At 35.7% G+C, this 15,906-nt stretch overlaps 1 protein-coding gene across 1 annotated transcript in view; it reads right to left on the bottom strand.

The window, feature by feature from the left end:
• LOC113500050 (F-BAR and double SH3 domains protein 2) overlaps nt 1–15,906 on the bottom strand; it is a 106,260-nt gene that overhangs the window by 16,875 nt on the left and 73,479 nt on the right. Inside the window, exons 4-7 of the mRNA XM_026880715.1 lie at nt 8,415–8,559; nt 4,157–4,293; nt 842–995; nt 250–477 (exon numbers count right to left, since the gene is read on the bottom strand). Coding sequence (XP_026736516.1) covers nt 250–477; nt 842–995; nt 4,157–4,293; nt 8,415–8,559 — 664 coding nt within the window. The remainder of the gene's footprint in view (nt 1–249; nt 478–841; nt 996–4,156; nt 4,294–8,414; nt 8,560–15,906) is intronic.

Genomic DNA, 15,906 nt, shown 5'->3' with positions numbered 1-15,906 from the left:
GTGCACGTAGATTCATAGGCAGCATTCGATTTTTGTTCAAGACTAGTCAGAGTTTGATTTTCCCAATTTAGATGTAGATATCACTCTTGAGTAACAATAAACTATTTGATCGATATGAATATTTATTTGATAACCCTATCATCATCATACTTCTATTCGTCACTAGTCACCAAAGACTTTGTTCTCCTCAGTTTGGCTACAAACAGGTCTTGTCTCTCTTACTGTAGAAGAGAAGTGAAGATTACGTACCTGGATATGCTGCTTCAGTACCGGGTAGTACAAGTACAGGCACTGGAGATTGTACTCGCGCGTCAGCTGCTGCGCCTGGTCGCGGATCTTGCCGAACGAGTGCTGCGTGGCGGAGCACGTCAGCAGCTCAGTGCGACCCATCAGGGTGAGGAATTCAGAGACTTTCTCATAGACGGCAGCTTCCATGCCCATCATGCAGTTTTGGAGCTCGACCAGGAAGTAGCGAGTCTGTAGGTGGAAGATTAAATCGTGGTTGTGAATATATTTGGATTTCGATTAAGATTAGATGTCTCGTTGTTTATAAAAGTGGTTATGAAGTTGAAATTCGTCATAGAAATAAAAGCAGCTATGTTACGAGGACTGTTTTATGTTTAAAGGCATAAAGCCTTCTTGCTTATTGATAAAATAGAACACTAAGAAAGAAAATATTGTTCTTATTTCTAAATAAACTCTTGTAAATAATTTTATCAAATTAAACAAAGGATTACATCAATACAAGGTTTTGCACCCAAAGGGCTACAAAGTAAGTCCAAGAAATATGGCTCCAAGTCTAGTCATAGTTTTTGTTTTATTAGTCCCCGTAGGATCTGACCTGGTGGGCGTTAGCTGCAGCAATGCTGAGCAGGTAATCGTTCCTGGCTCCGGTGGACTTCTCCTCGAGCTGGTCACGGCGAGACGAAACCTTCGCGCTGTTCTTCTGCAGCGACGTTATTGATTGGAAGAAGGAGCCCTTCTTCTTCTTCAGCCTGTGACAGATGACAGTCAATAACAAAAATTTAAAAACTGCGAATACTATACTGCATTATGTGAGTACTTATGTGGTTCAACTTATCATAAATACAATTTTGGATACTGACTGGAACAGTCATAATAGAAGCTTGCAAATTAGTTTGCGTTACTTTAGAACTAACTTCCGAAATCTGGTTAGGCCGAAGGTCGAAAGTCGCAGAACATTTCCTTTCGTTGTTGTCTATCTATGCATTGCGCAATCAGGAAAACCTTATGATTGTTTTTAATCTCTCGAAGATGTATTTACTTTAAAATCTATTCTCCTCTAAACGTTTTCTGCTCACGCGCACTGTTCATTGTAGAGACTGCGTAAGCGCCGTTAAAACTGCATTAAGGCTCCCACTATTCTCTGAGTACTAAACACGACAAAATGGTCAACAATTATGTTTCATATTGCAATACATTGTTTCTGGAGTTGAACCATTTCTAAACTATGAACGAATGGCAACAATGGTATTAGTTTTACTTCGCTTGGACCATTATTTACGAATTTTGGCTCCTATCCATTTGCAGTGGCGCAACGGGAAGGTCACACGAAGAAATCAATAAGAGCATCCCTAACTATGTTCATACAAACATTTGAGTGCACTTGCACCTGATTCAAGTACAAAAGAGAATGCGGTTGTGTATTGTTTTGCTCCCCGTACGATATGAACCTGTTGTACGAAACAATGTCGACATCCAATTTAATGGTTTTTGAAATGGTACAATAGTGACTTTTTGACTGATGAAGCTATTGTTGAAGATGTTTTTACCGAATTATTAGTTTAAACTTCAGTAGGTACCTACCAGATATTTTGTGTCTAATGGAAGGCACGTTAAACTGTGGGTTCCTGCTGTTATTTATACATCCTTTACAGTCGTTACGGGAAGTCAGAAGCTAGAAAGTCTGACAACCAGTCTAACTAAAGGATAACGTGGTGCCCAGGTTACTGGGTTGAGGAGGTCTGATAGGCAGTCGCTCCTTGTAAAACACTGGCAGCTGAATCCAGTTAGACTGGAAGCCGACCCCTCTATTGTTGGGAAAAGGCTAGGACGATGAAGATGATTTCCTGGCGAACTACGTACTGCCTAACAGTTGATGATCACAGTGGAGACAAAATATTAAGGGTGGAGAACCCTGATCACTTAGGGTTATGAAAAATAGATAGTTGCCGATTCTCAGACCTACTGAATACGCATATAAAAGTTTGGTAAAATTCGGTAAAGCCGTTTCGGGGGAGTACGGTAACTAACATCGTGACACGGGAATTTTATATATTAAAAGAAGAAGATTTCAGTAAAACGATCGTCAGATTATAAACAAAAGCGAAACAAATCGCTGTCCCATTACATTACACATTAGTGCAATATACCGTCAATCATATCAATGTCGCTTTGCCATTTACGAACGAACTCTCATGAATTTTATAAAAGATTGCAAATACACGGACGTGCTACCCCAACGAATATGAAATTGCACAAAATTGGAGTTTCAGGAAAAACAAGGTAACTGTGACATCGATTTTGTAACCCGGTACTGAATTATTTTATACTAACGGGATGCTCTTTCATAAAACATATAAACCTTGTCCGACGATAAAATGGATGAAACAAAAAGTTTAAGTGCACAATAAACGAGTATCCAACAAGAAAAGTGGAATCTATACTTTAATATATAAAGCTGAAGAGTTTGTTTGTTTGTTTGAACCCGCTAATCTCAGGATCTACTGGTTCAAATTGAAAAATCTTCTTCTCTTCTGTGCTGAATAGACCATTCATCGAGGAAGGTTTTAGACTATATACGATCACACTGCGACTAATAGGAGCGAAGATACAATGGAAAATGTGGAATATACAAGGATAATATCTTCGAGGGCTACCGTTTAAAAAATCCAAACTTATATCTTCTGACCACGCGGATGAAGTCGCGGGCAACAGCTAGTATTGAATAAGAGCTTTATCAAGTAGTTGCACCGATCTCCCGTTTTATATTATACTTTATAAGGTATAAGGTTCGGCTCCGGTTCAGGATGTCGTGGATACGACAACCTTAACCGGAGCTGTTTGCCGTATTTTCATATATTCCGACATGTATTTTAAGCCGCTGACTGCAACAGACTTGTTACAGAAACTTTGGAGAACTTTCAAAGTCTAAGCGGTACGAAATTTGTTTTATAAGTTAACAACTTGTTAACCTGTCTTAACCAATTATTTTTAACATTCTTGTTAGTAATTGAGTACACAATTAGAGTGAATTATAAAAAGTATACAGCAACATTACAAAAGGTTTTTAGACGTGTCGTATTTACTTGTACGTCAAGAAACAAACTGCCTTAAAATCGGTTCACTCGTTTAGAAGCTACGGGGATTCGGATAGACACACTTAGCGGTCAAGCTAGTGGCTGAACCGATATTGGCAGACTATGTCTAAGAACAATCAAAAGAAAAACTTCTTTAATAAAAACCGCATCTAAATCGATTCTCCAATTTAATGGCTACGGTGCGATAGACAGACACACTCAACGGTAAAACTAATAACACGCCTCTTTTCGCGTCAGGGGTTTAAAAACAGCGTCCAATGTATCACTGTCATCAAAGCTAGCTCTTTGATAAAACTCGTTAGTTCTCGCTTTGAGTTTGACGTCACGCTCCATATTGATACCGGTCTCGATGCAAAATGGAAACTACCTTTTCATTGGCGTATTTTATTGTTTGACGCATAGTTCAAAGGGCTCCGGAATTCGAAGTCCATTAATCTTGCAAAATAGTGCGCTTTTTGCGAGACGGTATGTGCTATTTTTGGCAATCCAATAATCTCAGGCAATTTCTGGAAACTGTGTACATGTTTAATACTAAAAGCTTCTTTGAAACTGTCGTGTGCATATGCGAACTATGCATACCATTGAGGGAAGTATAATTTTAGTTTCTTAAAGGTACAGGTGCGCGAATAACAGGGATTGGGTTTACGAAACGCGCTAAAAGATGCGAGATGAAATTACGTCATTAATGTTTGATAGACAAAGATGGCAATACTCATATTACGTGAAGCTTTTGTTATACTGCTGAATTATCTTAATAAGCCACAGTTGTTGTCGTCTCTTCTTACGCTTCAGTCTAGAAAGACAAAGCTGCTTACTTCTCCTCAATGTCCTTGGCTTTATCACGGACGTCGTGGGCAGTATGCTCCTCATCGAAGTACAGCTTCTTGGTCTTGTCCACGTCCAGCACGGTCAGCTGCAGCTCCTTGTGAGCCTGCGCGAGGGAGTCCGTGCACTGGAACAAACAAAAAAAATATAGGAAACCAGCATTCCGTACAATTAGGCTGAAGAAAAATGTAATGTGTGAAAGAAATTCGACATCCATCATACTTAAATTGTATGCAGAAATGAGATCATTCGTGAGAATTTCAATTGCCATGTTCATGGCATGCCAGTTCCATTGAATACTTATTATTAGGACGATAACACGATCTGACAGCGGCGCCCTAGTAATAGAGTCTCGTTTCTAAAATTTGGTTAGAGAACCCTACAATATACTGAACATCAACATTATAAAGTCAAACGACATTGAAAGTTTGTAAATCAGACTTTGTTTATTGACATCTACATCAAGCGTAGAAATTACTTGAACAAGATAATTACTTCAACCTATTTCTAAATACTTATAGAAAAAGTTGTCAAGTTTCACTGTAATTAACAATCCGTTGAAAATAGTCTTCTTTTAACTAGCTAGTTTTCAATGAACTGAAAAGTTATCATTTCTATAGCTGACGTTTGAAAATATACTTATGTATATGTAGAAGGTAAGGGAATTTAAATTGGAGGTAAGAACAATACCACTACGAGGGAATAAATTGAAAATCAAAATGTTTGTTTATGGTCATGGAATATTTATTTCCAATTTTGAATGCTATAAAGCAAGGTTTATTTTATAAGAATAAAAAGATCATTACGCTGGCAAGTAGAATAAAAAAAACCATTGACATTTTTTCCTGTGCCGAAAATGCACACTTTTTCACGATAAAACCTGACTAATAGAGCTGCTCAATATTATAACTACCCGATACAGAACATTAGTCCCTTAATAACCCCGGAATACATTTCATGCACGCCAATCGAAAATATCCACGTCTTCAAATGCCTGCTTTAAAATGTACGCGCAGTAATGTATGCCTCAACAAACACAATCAACTAATAATTTAAAGAATTCTTAAAACATTGGGCACGTGTAACGAATGCAGGAAGAGGAAAAGGATGGAGTGGGTGAGCCTTTTGTAGCGTGCACTCTTAAGGGAAATGATGATAACGACGAACTATAGGAATACAAGAAAGTGTTTTAAAATATGTCTGCTTTTGAGCGTTTCATGTTTTTTTTTCCGACAGTTTTGAAACAAAAATCATTGAAAGCAAACGTGTTTTAATCTTTTTCATTGAAGCGGTCTCTGGCCAGCTGAAACTAGAGAATAGTTTCACACTTTCCTTGTATACACGGATTTAGTTCCGTTTCTACCAGAACAGATCAATTCGAAAGTACTTATAGTAATTTAGCATAAGATACAGGCTCTCATTAAAACGTTCTTTTAGAATAAGATTTGTGGTTGTGGAAGCGAGACACCACTATATTGCGCTATCTCGCTTCAACGAAGGAAAGAGACAAAAGACAGTTGCATTTAGAAATAATTGAGGGCCGCTAAACAAAAGTATTTCAATCATCATGTTCCCAATTCAGAGCACATTTTCATTGTATACTAACTGCTGTCAGCGGTAAGTGGGTACAAAATCGGAAATTATGCCACGGGATTAAAAAATTGGGGATAAAAACTAACCTATCTATTAATCCAGGTTATAAACTATCTGTGTACTAAGTTTGGTTTCAATCTGTGTAGTAGTTTTTGCGTGAAAGAGTAACAAACATCCAAACGAACCTACATTTATAATATTAAATGAATTCTTCGTCAGACTTGTTTTCTCTGTAATACAAAGGTGCTGAGTATTTTTCATAAATGTCAGCTGCAAACAGCTTTGTGTTCTATGTGAGACGTGTATTGCATTTGACACGTAACAAAGGCGACATTAAATTGATTGTACGAGTTCATCCGGAGTGCGGAGAGCGCACGCATCATTATATTTGCAACGCCAACTCTTTGACAGCTTCCCTTTGTAGTAAGAAACAACGAGCGACGTCACGGCGGCAAACGGAGATATAAAATACAATGACATGACAATGTGTAACACAGTGCTCCTTTGAAAAATCTTACTTGAAAACTTATAATATTGCTGTCTTTGTATGTAAAGTAAAATGCAGTTCGCCTGACATTTCATTAAAGTTACAATATTATAACAAATGTCTGTTTTATTATACAAACCAATTTATATTTGTTTCACTTTAGTGTCCGGACAGCCCTACCAGTGAGACCGCGTCACAAGTTCTTAAATTTTAATCATATTTGTATACTAACTCAAGGTCGCCGCAGACGCTTGCACCCTTCAGTATCAAGAAAATTTTCCGGTCACCACCACGTCATAACAAAACAATGAAGTACCACGTCGGAATAAACATCGTAATGAACAAATATCGGATTAAGAAAGTATACAAAATGTACTTAAGAGTGATGAGAGTGCTCGTCAGGAAGATAGCTGGGAAGTGCCGCTGCAAAGTGCTGGAGTACGGCGGTAAACCGTAAAATTGACCGCCTGCTTAGTATTTGCACTTAGAATAATGCACTGTGGTAGATTGCATCAAAAGTGTTGTTGACGGCTAAAAAAGAATGCATTATACTGACGAAAATAAGGCCGGACGACCACTGCGCGGAATTTCGTGTTAACCTAAAAAGCGATGAATTGCATCTGGTTACAACTTTTCAAGACGTCGAGTAAAAGATGGCGCCTAATTGGAGATTTGCAGCACTTTGTCGCGAGACAAAAGAAGGCTTTTTTGACAGCATAGTGTGATAGTGGTTGTAGTTAGACAGGAAAATGGAACAAGGACAAGTTTTCATGTAATTTAGTATGAATATTAGTGGCACAGAATAAATAAATGATTACCGCAATTTTGTACTTTCATTTAATTTATGAGAATGTCTTGTATGTATGCGTATTATTTGGCGTCTTAAACATTCTGCGAAATGTTTTCTTGCTTATTAGCGACCGAAACACTTCATATTGGTAACTGTTTGACGGATTGTGTACTGGTGGTTGTTTTAATGAGTTTCTTGCTTTAATTCTTGGCAAGAAAATGATAGATGTAAGAAGCTTACTATGAGGGACTCGCTTTGCGTGGTTAATTAAACAAAATATTTATAGGTAAGGAAAGGAATGGTTTTTTTGTTATAAATTTTATGCTTAATCACATTAATGATATGTTTTACAACCCTTATTATGCTAGCTTGCTAATGTTAACAATATTTTACTTTTGCCAATGTGTAAATAGAGGTAAATTTCTTCAAGCAAGTCCATTAAAATCTCTTGATACATTTAAATTTTCAAACCAATTTTACTTGTGACCAAGCACTCATCACACCGATAATCAGATGCAACATATATACCTATATATATATTTGTGGAACTTTTCATTACTAAACATGCTTTTTAGTGGCGACAATAGCGTTTTTATTTCGAAAACAAAGGCGTCGTAGTTGCTAGTACTTGCTGTTAACATGACCCACATAAAAGGAGCCCAGCGCACGTCGCGCGCATTCCCAACGAGGAAGTTTTTAACAACGATTATTGCACTTTTATACCAAAGCTAAGGAAATGAGTAATTATATGATTCAAATTGCTGCTTTGTTTTAAAAGACGTTCTAAACCTATTATTAAAAAGAAAAGTTTGTTTGCACCGTAAAGAATTAGGAAATTTAGTACGTCATGTGTCGCAAGGGTTCTAGAAACATTCAAGTCACATGCAGTAGATAGTCAGATATATTATGATACACAGATTAAGAACAAGTACTCACACAAATGCTTTGATCAAACCTATATCCCTTGACAATCCCTACCTTTTAATAACAACGGTGCAACAATTCACAACATTCAAGCGATCTGTGAACTGCGACGGCAAATTTGTCTGGTTTTTCAGCAATTCCTATTGCGCAAAAGCTCATAAGACTAGCATATAGCAATAAGTTAGCATCACCACTCAGCATTTTGGTTTGAGCTCACAGAGCATTACTCATACTCTGTATATTTAATCTTTTTATAACTTCCACTTTACGAAGTTTTAGTAATTGCTTGTCGATTCTTTGCCATAAAAATGTCAATTAGGAACCGCACTTGAGTCATTAACATTTACGTTTCAAAAGTGCCTTAAAAAAACCTACTTGAATGAAAGAAAAAAGTATTTTAGGGGCGCCAGATAGCTGAGCTTCCAGAATGAGTAGGTCAAAAAGTTTAACAAACCTTCTTAGCGACGTTCAGTTTGTGCTGCCTGAGGAACTTGGCTTCGTCGGCGATCTGTTGCTGGAAGACCTCGACAGCGGCGAGGCGGGCGCGCGCCAGCTTCTCGTTCTCCTCCAGCACCGTGCGCCATACGTTCCACATATTCCTGTTGAATACACCATCATGATTATTTTCTTAGTACGTATATTCAATTTGCAGACAGTAGGAGTCAGATGTAAAAGAACGGTCTTTCGAAGAAGTCAGTAGACTCAGATGTAAGAGTACAGTCTTAAAAAGAAGACCGTAAACACAATTTGTTTTTCATATAGGTAGTATACATATGTACTTGGATACTCATACTTTACTGAATAATAATGTTTTAATTGCTGTAATTAACTTTTGTCGGTGACTGTACAGGTATAAAAGATTATGAGAAGATGATAAAGAGTTTCATCTACATTGGATAGATAAGCAAGATAATTCATTCGCAATCTATGTTTTTCGCGAGAGCATTTATAAAATATCTTTTTGATTTATAATTAACATCATGATTGCCAGACGTGCTACTAGAAAAAAAATCTTGTAATTTTACTATCAATGTGAACAATCTATTTTTTTAAGGCTGTGTTTTATCAGTAATAGAACATCGCAGATATTGTATCAGAATAATGCAAGTTGTAACCTTAACATTCGCAAATCGTTTCGCATTTACTACATATTTGTGTATAAATTTCGATCTAATTTATATAATTCGCATCAGCAAAATACATAAAAAAAATATTTTATGATTCTTAAATAAAAAAAAAATACTTTTGCTAAAACAATGATGTGTAATTCAAAACCATCGGTTAATAAATCAAAATTACACCAGAAAGGAATAAAAATCGGTCAATCGTCTTTCAGTCTATACGACAATTTTTTTCTAGTTTCTCAATTCAGCTGTAAATTTTTTACATCTATTTGTTACCTCAAACCGACGAACCAATTTTGAGGAACTGATTTAACCGTAAAATGAATTACTGGTCCTTGCTTTCCCTAAAACTCCGAACAGATCCGATTTGGCTTATTTAAGTCCTAAAATATTTGTAGCAGTCCAGGAAAAGTGTAAACGGTGAGAAAATATGGAAATGATAATGATTCTTAAGGAGTAGGCCGAAAAAATACCTCGAGACGGGGTACAACGCGTTCGAAACCGCGTGAAACAGCAATAATAAAAGTCATTTATAAATAGAAAAATGTTTTTCGCATTTTATTTTGAGAAACCATCCTCGTACGAACATTTTAATTACGTGCATCTAAGTCAAGAATTTTCAATATAAACGCGTTTTCTCCGGACGCTGGATAATTATTAATGGGAGTTTAAAAACGGACAATACAACAGTCCGCCTTACTAGATCACCTTTTAATTATTTTCAATAAAATGACAGCATTTAATGAGGGCAGGACCTACTGCTATGCAATAACTCGGAGAAATAGGAATTATGCGAATTGTTCTTCTGTCTCTTATTAAGGAAGATATATATTATAATTGGGGGGGGGGGGTAGTTTGACAACCGTCAAATGGTGGTTACCCAAAAAGACTCTTATAGTAGTTGCAGGACGTGTTACAAAGGTAAGTATTTGAAACAAAGAAGTCTGGAATAACCACAAAACATAAATTCTGATGAACTAAAAGTGGTTCGCAAAACGGAACAAACAGTTAGACTGTGAGACCAAAATATAACAATTTTAATTTCATATAACATTATTTGTTTATTAAATGAAGCTATACTGCCACAGTAACAGAATAGTTTCGCCATCTACGTATACCCATACAAAAAGCAAATAGCAGTCATTGGATTGTAGAGCTGTAGAGTCAAATTTGATGCAAAATGGACTGGAAAAGGCAAAGCCACAGCGCACAGACCTATTGAGTTAGCTCTGTTACATTGTATCAGCAGCTAACTGTGCCCAGACTAACAGAACTGGTAATGATATTTGTCTTAAACTCGGATTTTAAAAGGAAAAGTTTGCGTCAGTGCTACGATAATAGGACAAAAAGGTACGAATTGAGCCCACACGAAATATATGCGAACAAAAAACGCTGTACTATTCTTTATTTTAAAACGACGTCCGCATTTTTGATTTACTTTTATTTATCAGTGAAAAACAAAATATATATTTATTAATCAATAATATCAACGTGGCAATGCTGCCAGCCTTTTGGGCACACTCCCAGCCGGCAGCGATGCCGATGAATTTTTTGATGCTTTAATTTAATATTTTTTTGTTTTTTAACTTGTAAATATTTGACTCTGTAAAATTGTAAATAATCAATAATTATTAGTAACAACCATAAACATAATGCGTAAAGTATCAGTTCCAAACAGTTTAATATTGTCATTATGATATCGGTTTTATGGGATTATTAATTTTAATTAATTTGAATCTCATGTAAGCTTATTTCACGATATAATGCGATTGACATTCGACGGACAAATACGAATATTAAGCGATTTTAATGTGAAAATGTCAAATTTAAATGGTTATTTCGATCATAATTAAAATATTACCTTCTTAATTGTTATATGAAATAATGTAAATTATTATGATGGTTTGTTTATTAAATGTTGGTGGATGGTTTATTTAAAAAAATACACATAAAAGATGTATGTTTTTCAGTGGTTACCAGTATCGTTATGAACAATGACTTGATAAGTTAATACTGAACCCTTTATTAACAGTTATATCTGTCAGTTTCAGGATCCAAAATGGCGACACGTAGATATATCAATTGTAATTTAGTTTTCGGGAGTAAATAAATTAGTTGTGAATATTTCAATTGTCTATTCCGGTTCATGTGATAAAATCCGGTGACAAACAACTTTAAAAATAAGTTCCCGTCGCACCCTTTAAGGACGAAAACCTTAAATCAATTTAAATAAAAGAAAACGACTAAATAACCTCTTTACAAGAAAGTTAAGGTTCCCAACTTTTACATTCTGTTTAAAACTTAAATCGTTATAAGAATTAAAATCTCAGTGTTCAACTGTTCACTTAGAGTTATTGTTGCTTGTTTATTGTTTTCTAAGTAGTTTTGCGTAACTAAGGAGACTAGGAGACTAGTACACAGAAACTTCAGCTTTGCTGAACACTCAAAGACTGCAAATGTAATTGTTTCGCTGCAAGAGCACAATTATGAAATGGTAAATGAATTTTGTTTCCACTCAAGTTTAATAGTCAAAGGATAATTAAAAATGTATAAATATTATAAATTGTTGGGCGCAGTGCATAAATTGTTAGATAAAGTGACTTCCTTATAATTTTAAATGTCACTTAGAATAGTGTTCTTTCCTGTGTCAATTAAGTTTCATTTTCAGTTTGTTTTTTTGTTATACCGTTTCAAATTATCTCAAGAAATTAGCTAATAATTTTTTTTTTTTATAATGAGCTCATTATTATATGTGTAGGCGGTATTTTTCCAATAAAAATCATGTGACGAAATGCTGAAGTAACAGGTTGTGGAAAGATTTGTTAACCACTTAAAGCTTGAATAATTGTAGTAAAAATTAAAACAGAGTTATTTGCCTCCGAAGATAAAGAACAACAATGAAAAGGAGAAAAGAAAATGTGCTTAGTAAAATGCGGTAGCACGGCTCTAATCGAAACACATTTGTCTACAAGATTCACTCAACGTCAATTAAAGCACAAGCCAACACAAATTGAGAGTGCTAGACAATTTATACATCATTTTCGACGGCAAGATGCAATCATTAAATTAACAAGGAAAACGAAAGACACTGTAAAGCGGCCTGTAACACAAGACAGTTGCTTTTTATTCTTTGGAGGTAAGTTCTATAAGTCTAGTAAGCTTTTTTGCAATAACTACAGGCTAGACGACTAGGAATGTAATTTATTTTTGCCTTCAACTGAATAAGCTTGATGTTTAGGAGAGGGTACCTTAAGCATAAAAGTAACGTTACTCGTAAGTTGTACTCATTGCGAAACCAATGCATGTTTGTTTGCCAAACGGAAAAGTAAGCTTTTCGCAATTCGCTTTGTTAAAAAAATAAATTAAATTCAGAACATTTTTTCTTTTAAAAATGTTATATACTAGCAGATGCCCGCGACTTCGTCCGCTTAGTTAGAAGATATAAGTTTGACACCTTGGGTTACAATATCGTAATTTTCTTACGGAACCCTAATATTTTTTAAATAAATTATAGCCTATGTTCAGCGGGGATAATGTAGCTTCTCAACAGCATTTCACCCCTTTGGCTAGAGGTTTGGAAATAGAACAAAAAACAATCAAAGCAAAGAAATGCAAATTTACCTTTGACATATAGTTTAGTTGGTAAAGCGATTGGCGCGTATAGCCAGGAGTCGCAAATTCAGGTCCAGACTTAGGTTTTAAGTTGTTAAGTATATTTACTGATATTTAATTTCAATGTTATCCGATTCACCTCACTTCAGTCAAAATATACTACATACTCCAGTACATACATGTATATATTGCCCTGAATCTAAGCTTTGTAATTATTAATGAATTTCGAGGTACATTAACAATGGAACAGTGTAACATGCATGTAGATATACCTACATATGTGATGTAACTATAATCTGAAATACTACGATATTCTGGCAAGTCCTGGTGGGTTTCCACACTAAGACACTGAGGAGCTTAGATCTGAGATCGATATTTAGTAACGACTAGGCCTGTGTTACTCGGAATCGGTTATGAAGGTAACGCCTACATATTCCTGGAACGGTTAGTACAAAGAAGGTCTAGGAACTATTATGTCAATTATATCAATTCTAAAGCCGTTGACAAGTGGAAATATCCGGACAGTCGGACAGACATACAGAATGACGATCAGATGGTCTTGGACGGCTAGACGAACAAACTGCGTAACCTCAAAAATATCGTTCCGTTTTTACCCATTAGGTAAGGAACTCTAAAAAACTAGTCAATTCTCGGGCAATGGAGCGTTAGAAACAGGGTTTCGTTTTTACCTTTATACTATGGTTAAAAAACAAGTTAATCTCCAAGACTGAATGGGAGTTGCTTGCTTGGAACATAGCGGTCATCAGAACGTGAACATTTGCATGAGAAGAACAAAAAGACATTGATAGACAGATATTTTTTTATCCGCACCGGAAAATAGCTTGAAATGTAAATTCTTTCGAATCGATTTTTTTAAGGTATACCTTCATTATGGATCTGTTTCTCTGCTGGAGTATGATTAAAGATCTGTTCTTTGTCTCTAAAAACGCTACGACGACCCGGAGATTATTAATAACTAGATGTTGCCCGCGACTTCGTCCGCGCGGTTAGAAGATATACATAAGTTAGGATTTATACTTGCCCTGCTTTTTCCACATTTTCCATTGTATCTTCGCTCCTATTAGTCACGCGTTCAAACAAACAAACAAACTCTTCAGCTTTATATATTAGTATGGATTAATTAAAATAGCCATCACGGGGTTAAAAGTCCTCATTGTGTCACAGACAGCTTTAATTTAGGCAAAGAGTCTGCTGCGGATCGGGGTGGCATGACGATATCCAATTAGGCTGAACAAAAATGTGGACGAAATAAGGACGACAAACCTCTAAATTATTAAGTTGTGTATTTATGAGGACATCACTGAAGGTTTTAGTAGTCTGTTTTTAAAGACGATTTTTTATACCATTTAGTTCAATGTATTTTTTTTTCTGACTAGACTTGCAATACGTATTGATGACTTAAACGAATTAGTTAGTGATGCATTATGAAATTGTTGAATCTATGAGCTATAATAATAGGCCTTGTCAGCCATCAGCGCAAGTGGAAAAATCCGTGGAATTAGCATAGCTACCTCAACCATCCTTCATGGATCTTGGAGGGCACTGATGATGATGATTTGTAGAATAAAGTCTACCCCAATAACTGGCTAACCTAACACTTTATTTTTTTTAATCCAACTGGTATTTTCCGATTCAAAATTTCCTAATTTCTCTTTAGTAATTTACCAGTTTCCTCGTTACTGAAGTAAGTCAGTAAAATGTGACTATTAACTGTAAGTTTAGACTTAATTTCCAAGTAGGTGAGACTAGACGCTTGGTAAATATAAGTGGATTCCGCAAACATGTTGGCTGAGTCTACGCTTTTGAGATTACAGTTTTATACCGAAGATATTGCTTGTATTTGGGAATTTCTTATCTATATTTTAATATTTTTACTGGAGCCGAGTTTATTTTGAATATTCAATTTGTGAAAGAGACTAATACAGTTTGAATCATTTACATCATGTGGTACGCTTAGATAACTATAAGAAAACTTTTTTTTAAGTAATTGAAAATGAACAGTTTACTGATTTCTGAAGACCAAATTGTATTGACACACAAATTAATATATGTGTTTTTTTTTGCAAATATTAAAACAATTAATTTGAATAAGAACTTTTCTCCTTTCAAATCAAATCTATCGTATACAAATACAATGGATAAAACATGCAATATTAAAAACGTAAGACAACATCGTACGAAAACTTACCACTGATTTACCATGAACAATTTACGACGCATTATTGGTGCAATATACTTGTAATTTTGAGCTGTGAAACGTACGCTTTGGCTAATTAATCTGTAAGTTTGGAACACCTCGAGAGCAATCGCTCTCGCTACCTGATAAACTTATAGGACTTGTTAACCGAACGTCAACGTTGCTTGAGGTAAGAGCGAGACGGCACGATGGAGCATGTAGAGCGCTATCTCTCTCTCTCTCTCTCAAATGCAGGTCTTGCGATGAGGTGGTAAACACTGCGCTTTTAACTAGTAGCTCACCTTGTGAACTAATATTTGATTACTGAGTGCGGTGAGTTTATCTTAGAAATAAATGACAAACTTTACTTAAACTCGCAGCTAAAAGTCTTAATACTTAATACTCTGGAAGTTTTAAGTACTCGTACGCAAAGACGGTGTGTTAAAATATTATCAAAAAAATTATCATGACAAACCAATTAAAAAAAAGATATAAAAGTATTTGAGAAAAACTATATAGTCAAAAGGGTACCTTTGTACATTACCATTAAAAAGTTATGTAAAATTTTAAACTTGTCTGTACATAAACAAGGAAACAATTGCCTGTCTTCCAACTAGAGCAAAATTAATTAGAAGTGGTAACTAGGAGAAAGAAGAAATATCGCCATCTTAAGGGGTTTGAGGAATGTCCAGTGAACTTGAAGCCAATCTTGCAATAACATTAAAGTTACTACTGGCTACTTAAATTATTTAAGTAGTATTATAATTAAGTATCCCCGATCGCTCCTCGATACCCCAGCTACAGTGATTAGCGGACCGCCAGGACTTAAAGCCGGCTATATTATGCTAAGCGAACGCTCATTTTTCAAACTTAATTAATGTTGGACTAGTATTTTGTTATATTGATAGCGGCGCGAGTTAATTCAATTACGTTGAGGCTAAGATTAACATTATAGGAAGGCAAAAAGATTGTAGTTTTTCAGGTAGCCTAAAACGGGGCGGGTGGATCGAGTG

This window comes from Trichoplusia ni, chromosome 1 (genome assembly GCF_003590095.1).
Source record: "Trichoplusia ni isolate ovarian cell line Hi5 chromosome 1, tn1, whole genome shotgun sequence".
In the NCBI taxonomy this organism is placed as follows: Eukaryota; Metazoa; Arthropoda; class Insecta; order Lepidoptera; family Noctuidae; genus Trichoplusia; species Trichoplusia ni.
Note: the sequence above shows the minus strand (reverse complement) of the source record. Positions and strands in the feature narration are given on the sequence as shown.